We start from the raw sequence: 11350 nt of genomic DNA, 5'->3' as shown, positions 1-11350 counted from the left end.
ATCAGTCATTTCTGCTTCACGTGAAAGCAAAATGTTTTGCCGGAGTCTACTGATGACTTTAATGAGTGCAATAAATATCCGCAAAAATACTCTATTTTATTTTTTACTGAAGAAATATGTATTTTTTTGCTGTTTGACCTAATGGCTTTCAAAAATGTTGCTTTTTCAATTTCTTGAAATCGAAATTTCTGACTATTCAAAAAGTTTTCTTGTTTAAACCTCCAAAGGAAATTCAAGGCCCGTTTTGAGATGTCATGGGATTCTAGTTTTATAGAATGGAAAGTGTTGGTGCAATTTCGTCACTACTACCCCGCAAATAATGGTGTCAAAATGAATAAGAAAAGGAAAAATAAATTACCAAATCGTTACCAAAACGCTTGACAGGGTAAGACAATGATAAAGAGGTGACAAAATTAAAATATAGAGCATCCACATTCTCAATTGTAAATTTCCCATTGCTTTGAACATAGGTCTACAGTTTTGAGTTTTTGCTCAAATGTGGGCCCTGTATTTATGTGTTTGCATTTTCTGGCAGACACCTCTCTCCGACGAAAATCTGGCAATTGAAATGACTAAAACGGTTACAAGAAAAAAATGTTTATTTTAATTTGAGACACGACGTTGATTAAGGGACCGCCTCGATCCTTGGCATAATGATGTTTTACCTCTTAGCTTTATTTGTTTCAATGTAATGTTTTACGTGTAATGAGGGTTGTTTATTAAGGTATATTACAGAAGTGAACTGATCACTTAGAATTTTGGGACATACAATAGCAGCTATTGTACTTGAATCTTGAATAGTCATAGACCGACAGTATAGTTTCAGTTGTTGAAATCGTGCAAACACTGAAAGGTATTTTTCGTCATGCTTGATCTAAAATTTGGGATTTTTTCGCCACATAGGTTGCTTTATCACAAGAGGATAGTATTCAAAGTATAGACATTAAAAAAATCTTTCATGATTTTGGTGAAAGCCCATCGTGGTCGAGACTATCGGTTTCGACAAAGGTTCTTTTTGCTCAGTTTTGAACAAAACGTAGACTAGTATCAATCCAAATATTCTTGTTATTGACCAAGAGTCATAACTTTGTGCTTTCAGCCGATGAGCACTAACTATTTGATGTAGCCGGTAAGCAGATGCAAATCATTTTTTTCTGTTTTATTAGATTCTTTTAATGATTGATCATAAATATGCCAAAGACCCGAAATTTGGCCTTAAAGCCAGTATGAACCTCGTTTGAAAATGTATGCTTCCACTCAATTTCGAGGACCTTTTCGTCTTCTTAGTTAAACGGAGAATTGTGCCAACCGATGGGTTGAGATATTTGCTCAATGAATTACGATAGTAGTTTAATAAATTACGTGTGGTACTGGGTTATCAATTTTGCCGTTTGTTTGAGCCAAGGCATGGCCTATTTCATCGATGATTAAGAGGTTAACTTACTTTTGACAAGTAATTTACCTTTTCACCAATAACTGTTCCAATACATGTGTGAAATGAAACAATCTATTCTATTGGATTGAAAACCCTAATAGAATTGCTTACACAAAATAATTAGGAATTTTAGAAAAAGGGCGCTTTTTCCTTGCAGCCTTGCACCCTCATATTTGACAATAACATTCTGCGCTGTCAAAGCAGAGTAAGCAGCGCTTGTAAAAAGCCTATGGATCATTTCTTGAGAAGTTTGTGATCTCAGCATACCTGATCCAATACTTACATAGGCTCTACGCAAGCAGAAAGAAACAGTCGTCACATTTCATTAACGTTGAAAACATGAAAGTTTACCTGAAGTAAATAGCGCATTGATTTAGCATTTTATTATTACCTTTTGTTGTCGTATCACTATAATTTCAACTTTTTTTGACTTGCATATAGTATTGCACTTCAATTATGTTTAGCGTATTCATATTTGGACTGTGTTTGAATGAACCCTTTTGGTTGTGTTTTGAGACGTATCGTACCGTAAGGATATGCAGAGGATTGCGGGGTCGCGATTGCCGAGGTTTAGTGAAATACTGCCAATCTTAGCGGTAATATCAACTACTAAATTTAAAAACTAACATACCAGATGATACTATAACAGAAATCCATTTATTTTTAGTAAGGGGTTAAGTTCAGCAATGGGTGGGATCTTTTTTCTTGAGGCTAAATCATAAATTTGCCATACCAAATGGCTTATCTTAGACTGTATTTCTCATTTGGGTATTGCCAAGGTAAAAGCTACTCAAAATGAGTTGACATTCTATTCAATTCTATTGGACCAAGAGGCAAATTGGAATTACTCGAGAAATCACGGTGATTTATTTTGTAACGTGATTGTTCTTTGTTTACATTTTGAATGACGTCAAATGTAGCATGAAGCACTTACAGCGTCATAGCGTGGACCAACCACTATCAGCCTTAATTTTACTCAAACCTCGAGTTAAAGCTCATGTTAAAGATGATGTGTGTATTCAAGGTTTCTAGTTATTGTATCCCTCAGTATGCCAGAACTTGAGGCGCACAAGATGAAAGGGTTCGAATCGGGTTGATTAAAATTTTGGTTTCGTGAGTTTTTATGATACACAATTATTGTTACAGAATGTTGGTTGGGTGCAAAAAATATTTATCAACACTGATTCAACCTTCTTTACGAACTGCTAACTTACACTGACCCTTAAAATTGAATTTAAAGAGCAAAAGTATTCATTTTTGCCGGGATGTCCTTCTTTGCTCAAAGCGGTTTCTTCGATTCTCATGTGTTTCAGATTCTCTGACGTACTTACGTTCGCACGTACATCTTCTCTCAAATCCATCGACGAAGGACAACGACAAAGTCTTTGGTGACAAGCCTCGTACCACAAACCCTCCAATCTCTATCCCACTTTCCCTCTGGATAACGAAAAATATAACAATAAATTAGCCGTGCCTGTCATTTCCATTGTTTGACCTACAATCTATAACAGCATTTGCTCGACATCATCTCGCTCGAGGGACATTGCTCTACCAAGGACTACATGTCATGCACTATATGGTGTACTTATGTTCCAAGGAGTGCAGATGTCCTGATTGTTCTTCTAATGCACAATTCCGGAAGCAGTGGGTTCATTTTCCGACCTCGCGGCCACAACAAATGACATCAAGGAGACACTATGTCAGGGTTAGTGTGGTCCAGAAAGTGAGCTTGAGACATTTCCACAAATGGATCCGTCGGGGCCCTTGGAAGTGTCTCCTAAATAACGGTTCCACATCGCGTTGAGTTGCGCTAGATTTCGATCTGTCCATTTCCAATGCCACATAGCCAGGCCCGTCAGGCTCGGGTGCTCTAAATGTGGGACAAGACACCAACCATTACCAGAGGGCCGTGTGTTTTAAGAATGTGTCGGAGAGAGAAGAACTGATGTCCCGGAAACCATTTCCTTTGGGGCTCAATCCGTTTGTAATCGTTGGTACTCCTCGACATATTTAAGTGAGAACCTGAGGCATGAGTGCAAACGAAGCCTTAAGCACATATTGCCAAGGCCAAAAACCTTCGGGGTATGGTAACCTGACGACATGGTCTTATTGCTCCCCACATACTGACATGAATTAGGCGCAAGAAATTCTATGAATACAAGCTTTGCGACCATTGCTATTTAAATTTTGATACCAATGCATTCTAACATATGCGAACGTGTTGCACGGTGACTTTCTCGAAGTTCCAAATGAAACTCGATTATTTTACTTATTTTCATGATCCAACATCTCTCAGAAGACGTGATGGTAGCTTTTAGGTTCTTTGACGTGGTACTTTTACTATGAATACTGTATTGATCAAGGACAATACCAAAGAAAAGCCCCTTGCCCTGAGATGCAAATGTCAAGTCTTTGGGTGGCTCAATGGAACAAAGTGTCCCTGAAGTCAATCCGATTGTCATAGGACCAAGACGTGTGAGTCAACTTTGCTCATGGAACCGACAGGGTCCGTAATCGAATCAGGCCCATTCTATGGGCTAAGTAAACCTAGACCCTCGCCTTTGTTTGAATACTCATGCACTCTCGTGTGCATAGAAAAATAATCTCGCCCTCGTCAAAATCCAGCCAGCTCATTGCAGTAGAGTTGGACCTGGCCTGGCCCAATAGTTTATTGCATCCTTCTAGGCCCGCAACCTACTCAGTTTGACAGCTCAGGACGAGACGTTGATTTGTAATGAGATCTTCCGAGACCACGGGCAGAAAGAAGAAGGTGGCCATGAGGGAAATTCAATGGCGAAAGAGAGAGAGATCTCATGGACCATGTCAGTCTTTGGTCCAGCTCCCTCCACTGTAAACTGGGAGACTGGTACTATAAATGTGAATGGGTGTCGCTCACACTCTTTTCCTCGGCGTCTTCGAAGAAAAAGAGGAAGCCGGCATTATTGGGCTTCGTGTTCTCCCGTTCCTAAACACGTCCAAACGAGAAAGGAAAGGCTGAGAATACTCAAGAACTGGACCGGGCGGTTTTTAAGGCCCAAAAAGATTGAGGTCGGTTTGATGCTATCCTGCAGAATATGTAGAGTAAAATGTCCCATTTTCCGCGGTCAAACTGATAAAATTGTGGCTTGAGTGTGCAGAGTGTGTCTTTATTAGTTTCAATTAAGCTATATTGAACTGTGAATATTTGGACTCGAATTCCCATAGTTTCTGATGAGTCATGTTGATTAAGTTCATTTGCAAGGACAGAGGAAAAACTTTATCAGGCAATAACATCAGCTTCCCGATTTCTTTGTCATCTAAAATCACAGCAGAGTGCATGTCAATCTTGAGGGAATCATACAAATTGGACTCCTGAGTTATAAACTAACCATATTCTTTTACACTTTCATGAGCAAAATTGAAAATATCAAACCATTTCGAAAGTCAAAGAGAAGCCAACTAAAGACTTTTAGATTAAAAAAATCTGGTTAGAGCATCATCAGAGTTCTGAAGTGATGCCATACCCAAATTTCGAGAGAGAGCGGTCGGCCCGACAGTGAAACTGGGAAATGAAGGTTGGTTCTCCTTTTTGGGGAGAGCGGGAATCGTGAGTGGACCGACAAACACCTCTCGTGAACCAACCATTCAACCATTGGACACGCGACGGTTAGGAAGAAAGACAGAGGCACAGACACAGATACAGTCACAGAGAGACAGAGAGAGAGAGAGAGTTGCTTTAGTTGAGGTGGAAGTGCTTCCAAGATCATTGCCAAATAGCTTCCTCCGCAATTTGACGTTTATTGACCGACTTCCAGTCAGACATCACATTTAAAGTTGGTTGCGTTGTTTGGAACTTGACGGCAGTGGGAGCCCGTTGGTGGGACGAAGCCAATGGAACATCTCGCCAAGACCAGCGAGAAAAAGCAAAACCTGGCTAACTCGGGAAAAGCCCGTCATCCACATCAGTGGTGCAAAAAAGAGCAAGTCTCAAGTGTTTCTTTCTCTGGCCGTTCTTATCCATCCTTGAACTAAAGACTGGTGGTTCTCAACTCGATTGAAGACTTGTGTGGGTGTGAATCATGGAACTGGTGTGGATGGTCATGCTTTTGAGTTTTATCCTGGTGGGTAGTTTTCACACGGGTAAGTTGGCAATTTTCTTGAATGAGTCCAAGTTTGGGCTTTTGGGAGACATCTGTATTTTATTGAGGTCAAATGGATTGATGTTCCGTTCACATGTTTTGAAAGAGCAATCAATGCTAAATATGTTCTTGTAATAAGGTAACTCAAGTAGATGGTTACCATGTGTATGAAATTGTTCAAGTTGATTACCGATTGGATTTGGGATTGCTGATCCCTACAGTCTTCGATGGATAATGAAGATCCTCGTTCGTTCTGTGGTTTGGGGTCTTATTGTATTCTTCCTGATCCAAGAGAAACGTAAATGGATCAAGTCCCATGTTTTTTGCAAAGGCTTTGATATTTGAGACTCAAAAAAAAATGCGGTAAGATCAAATTTGGTCCCAATTTGGAAAGAGAAAATTCACCTGAAACACTTACCTCTCAACTTTTCTTCCAATGGTGTACTTATTTCCACACCGCTAACTAATGTTGTTACCGGAAACTGGAAATGGATGGGAGCTCTCCAAGACCTCTTTGGAAAACGCTGGATCAGTTGTCGTGCCCTGTTTCGTTGCGCTTTCAAATGCATATTTGGGTTTGACCTTGGCATGGAATATGCCCATTTGCAACAGATAATAGGTCCTGGAAATGACGACGGGACCGTGGATGTTGTAACGCGCTCAACGCTCAATGGGACTAATGTTAACATTCATGTTCCCCCATTCCCTCACACTAATTGTTCCAAGGACCTTGGCTATGTTTCCAAACCTACTTCCTAGCGAAACTCAGTCTCTTGCAATAGCCAAGACTCCTAATTTTACACTAGGCTTCGAATCAGAATTCACATAATGTTGGTTGACTCTAAATCAGACTCTTCTCTCTCTCTCTCTCTTTTCCCGCATCTTTGAGATTAAAGGGTACTTCCCTCTGAAAGAGATCGTCGTTCCACTGTCTTGCCAAAATTGATTCAAGTCGTGGGTATGGACCGAAATTGGAGTGAGTGACTGCTTCATCCAAAGAGGGCAGGATCGATCTCAGTTGAGAAGTTCTCCTTTCGTCAGAAGTTTCTCCTCAATCGTCAGACTGTCAATTAGTCTGGGCGGTAAAGATCAACCACCTTCAATCTCCTATCAATTCCTGGTGTCTCCGACTTATGCGCAATTTTGGAGGATGGATTCAAGATCGATCGCCCACCTAGGACTGAGCATCCACAGCAGGACAGGGAAAACTCTTGGCGAAGATGCCAAAGCGAGCTACGTATTAGAGGGAACGCGAGCGATAACACCGCATGACGGAATCTTTAGATAGCTTGGTATGGAAATTGGCGATTAGCAACAGTCGTCGTTGAATCTTTGAAAACTGTTTTATTGAATGCTTACATAAAACAAATTTAAAAAAAGAACATCTGAAGCTCCCATAATTTCCATTTTTTGACGAAAAGATTTTAAAAAGTGTTTTAGTTGTTCATTGAATAAGACAAAATCAATTTGCTCCCTTCAAGTATTGGTAGGGAGTATGTACGGTATGTATTAATCCAGCAACATCTTTTAAGCCAAACTTGGACAGTTTGTTAACCAAAATTCCTGATTCTGACTCAAGATTCACCAACTGCTTTGTCAAAGAGACGTTATCAAAACCTATTACCCGCAATTCTTTAGGGGAGTTTATGGAAGATGATGCAGATCGCTCCTGGTTTTTTTCTCGGAATGCATTTCTTTCCAAACTCAACTTTTTCGAATTGACAGAACTTTTTTCACGATGACAGATCTGTTCAGATGGAACAATTTAGATGTGAGTGCTCTTTGTGCTGCCCACATTATTCTCTTCTCCGGAAAGTAGTACATGTTGGACATAATTCCAACCCAATGTATTTGGTGAAATGTATTCGCACCATCATGTTGATGAGGATTAATTCATCAAGGGCAAATCCTTTTAAGCCGATAACGAAAGTCTAGCCAAGTGAGTGCATTTCGGTGGTATTAAACTTGATCCCTTCACCGAGCACTGCCCGCACAGTACACACAGTAGAAGACGGTTGCCAGAACTAATTAAGTGATTCTGGCCTTCAAAGGAGTCTGCTCCTGACGGCATAAGAGGAAATATGATTCGGCTTCTGGGAAATCAGGGAGGCTTCCAATCGTTACATGGTGGTATTCATGTCTCATCATGTGAAAAGCTATTGAAACGACCTTGATTATGCATGCCATTGAAAATCCATTGCTGTGGTATTTCTCTCCTCGTATCGAAGGTCATATCCATTTGCTTGCCTTTATTGGCAATTGAAAGGTCTGAGTAGGAATCGACTAGAGAGCCACACACTTCCCATGGCGACGATAGCATTCACGGTCTTTTTTCGTTGCGAGATTCTGCCGAGGTTTTTGGGATCAGAATGCTCCAAAACTCGTTGGGCTCCAAGTTTTATGAGTCAGAGGGAAGGCCGTCAGGATTCAGACGGGCAGCCCTTTAAGAGAGGACTGGCAACCAAGCAACCAAGCAAGCAACCAAGCAACCAATCTTCAATCTAGAGGAACACTTGCCATGCAATCCAGCTCAAAGATGAGCTCAGCCCATCCACTCCGCTTCCTCGATAAGTTCCGACCATAATCCTTATAATTGAATTGGCTGACAGCGTCTTGTTCCTTTTTTTCTGGTTCTTCTTCTCTTCCTCCTACTCCCTTCTCCAATTTCTCCCAGATCCTCCTGCTTCTTATTCCTCTTTGACGGTTTCAATCTTGGAACAATCTTAACTTATTTAAGCCTGGCCGTGCCAATCTTTCTCCATTGGAGGCCGGATAGGATCTCAGTTTGCAATATGTTGCATTCGCCAAGGAGAGGCCGTGATTTTTAGCATCTCCCATTTCAAATGTTGCCTTTTGTCTCCTGCAGCGAGATGGATTTAAATTTTGTGCTGAGTTTATTCAATATCTTATTTGCAGGGCACACTCTCGGGCAGAATGGAACCCGAGCTCAATCCTCTCGCTCTCCTTCTCGTCGTGCTGAGTTGCCGGTAGAATTGCAAAAGTATGCAGAAATTCACTTTTCTCACTTGAGTGCCAAAGATTTGGGTCAAACCGAAATGGACAATGACAACGACGTGGAACATTGGCGAAAGAACCTGGAAAAGCGGCAGAGTTGGCGCAAAAACAAAACTTCTATCCTGGAAACTATCTTCATGAAAGCCAAAGTGGCTCTTCTGAAGAAGCAGGTAAAAATGATTGGAACTACTTGACATTTTGCATAACTTGATGAAGTAGTCACTGTAGGCACCACGTGCACACACAGCACACAAATCACGAGATTCACGCTTTGGCAAAAAATCGTTGTTCCACGTTTTTTTGAAAAAAGCATCATGAAAGAAGGCTAAAAGCGCATTTACGCTCACGTGTCCATGAGTGAAAAGTACTATTCTATAGCCTGTTGACTTTTTAAACCCTTTAGATTTAGTATTTTTTCAAAGTAATTTTGAATCTTCCTCTCCAGGAGCATGAAGAGGCGGAAACGAATACATCCAATGCAACCCAACCTCGACATCGATTTTCCAATGGTTCGTGTTTTCACGATGGACAGATTCACAAGAATGGATCTCAGGTGCAACAAGTCATTGTGAAGAGGTATTTAAATGAAGTATAAAAATACTGAGTGTAAAAATCCTCTCCTTTCAGATCATTGGCGAATATCCATGCAAGATTTGTCACTGTTATGAAGGATCAATTCTTTGTTTCGTCCAGGAATGCCAAGGATCCCCAAGAAAGGATTGTACTCCTCTGTTCCTTCCTGGAACATGTTGTCCCACCTATTCGTGCACTTCATCTCAGTCATTGCTTGGACACGCTTAATTTTGAAAAAGAGATGTATGGGCAATAATGATAAAGAACTAATATGAATTTGTTTTCAATTTTGTGGTGAAAGCAGACAGCATCATTTACAATAGACTCGATCGAGTTATTGAAAACGAAAGTGTGATCTGTCAACAGCGAAGTTGAGCAAGATGGTTCAAGTTCGATGGAACCCGATGATTAATTGCCCTCAGCCAAAAATTTGAGTGCATCATCCCATGCAAGCTGACGCAGCATATGTATTAACCATCGAGAACGTCAGTAATGTCGTAAAATCCGCCATCTGAGCCACTGATTATTAGTTGGACCTCTTACTCGAAAATCTACCACAGAGCCAAGACACCAAGAAGCATGTTTTTTGCATTTCATTCGCTTTTTTTTCTCCAAATCAAATTGCGTTTTAATTGTTTGAAAAACTGACCAGAAAAAAATGAATATTATTCAAACAAAAGCATTTGAAATATGCCATAATTTAATGTTGAAGTAATCCTCAAGGAAATCGATTTTAGCTCTCTAAGTGTAAATGACTCGAAGGGAAGGGGGAGAGAACTGCATCTGAATTGTGACTCTATGGCAATATGCCTCCAAGAATCCACACTCCGCGACTCTAATTGAAACTCTTTTTAAAGACCCTACCAGCCGGCCTAAACTTTTAAATCCCCTGAAGAATCGGTCTACTTTGCCGATTGCAGTGCTCAATCTTTTTCATTGAAAATGCATTTCTGGGACTTGGGTCATTAATTCCCATCCAGAATCTCCAACCTGCCGTAAAGAATGTAGAGTCACTCAGAGAGCTGACATTTGGCGAATATGGGCAGGAAAGAAGAGCACAGGCAATAGCACATAGGCAAGCACTAGTTAGTAGATTGAAGAAGCAGAATGTGAAAAAGACCGCCTCGAGTGAAATTCAACACCGACTTTCACACACCAACAACTGATACGAGAACCTGAGATGAGAGCTGGAACCGATACGCTGGTTCTCGGTTCTTTTCATTCTGATGAACGTCCCCTTAATTTGCACAATTGACTCAACCAAGAACGATTATTGGCATTCAGTCGAAACCTATCAGAACATGATCCAGAGACTTGATTTGTGACCTTAAGGTTTATACGATAGATCAAGAAACATAGCTAAGCATTGTTATGCAAGCAAGCACCCTGGATTTGGTTGGAAATGGTACAAAATACGTTTAAAAAATAGTTGGATATGAATGTTAAATGGTGACCATTTGCAGAACTATTTTCTTGTTGATGAAACTGGACGATGATTTGCAGTCAATGACAAGATTTGTTTGAGACTGATCCCGATAAAAAAATATCCTAAATTGACCTTGGTTGGTTCGAAAGTTGGATGGTAAACCAAAATGCCAAAAGCCGTGACAATAAAGCTCTGTAGATTCATCATCACTTCAGTGGCGGAATCGTATCCATCACCGTCAATGTACGAATGAGAATGCAATTTTGATCGATCAATCTAGAGCAATAAATATGAATACTACACGTAAATCCCGAGTTCCTTTACATTGCAACAACATCTGCATGTGGCATTGTCTTTTTTCTCAGATAAAAGTGTGTGATACGTTTTCCGATTTCTTGAGGACAGGGTACAGAAAACAATATTTATTGGATGGTTTCCAGTATTTGAATTTAACCTTCATTGAGCTCGAGTCCAGTACGAAAGACAGAAATGTTAACCTTGCCGAAACAATTCACTATTATAGAGCAAGTCCCGACATTGAGGGAAGGTATTTTGACTGTGACTCAATGTACGAGTATGTACCTACTGTAGTACATTAGAATGAAGGGTAAAAGGTGTGCACGACGGTTGTTTTAGTAAAAACGCATTATTTAGTTACGGGAAACTCATTGTATGATGAGCAGGGCGGGTAAAAACATTGTACTAAAAACGACCAAGTATTTAAATTATGTTTAAACGAAAAAGCTGAAAAAAATACTTAATATTGAAATGCATTTATACAAT

General features: G+C 40.3%; 1 protein-coding gene across 1 annotated transcript; it reads left to right on the top strand.

The window, feature by feature from the left end:
• Window positions 1-4920: 4920 nt before the first annotated feature.
• LOC131890913 (uncharacterized) lies at window positions 4921-10973 on the top strand. Its single transcript, XM_059240361.1, has 4 exons — window positions 4921-5554; window positions 8470-8738; window positions 9014-9121; window positions 9196-10973. The coding sequence occupies exons 1-4, from the start codon at window positions 5494-5496 to the stop codon at window positions 9367-9369; spliced, it is 612 nt and encodes a 203-aa protein (XP_059096344.1). The 5' UTR covers window positions 4921-5493; the 3' UTR covers window positions 9370-10973.
• Window positions 10974-11350: the final 377 nt, after the last annotated feature.

Source organism: Tigriopus californicus, chromosome 11 (genome assembly GCF_007210705.1).
Source record: "Tigriopus californicus strain San Diego chromosome 11, Tcal_SD_v2.1, whole genome shotgun sequence".
Taxonomy (NCBI): Eukaryota; Metazoa; Arthropoda; class Copepoda; order Harpacticoida; family Harpacticidae; genus Tigriopus; species Tigriopus californicus.
This window is presented reverse-complemented; position numbering and strand designations above follow the sequence as displayed.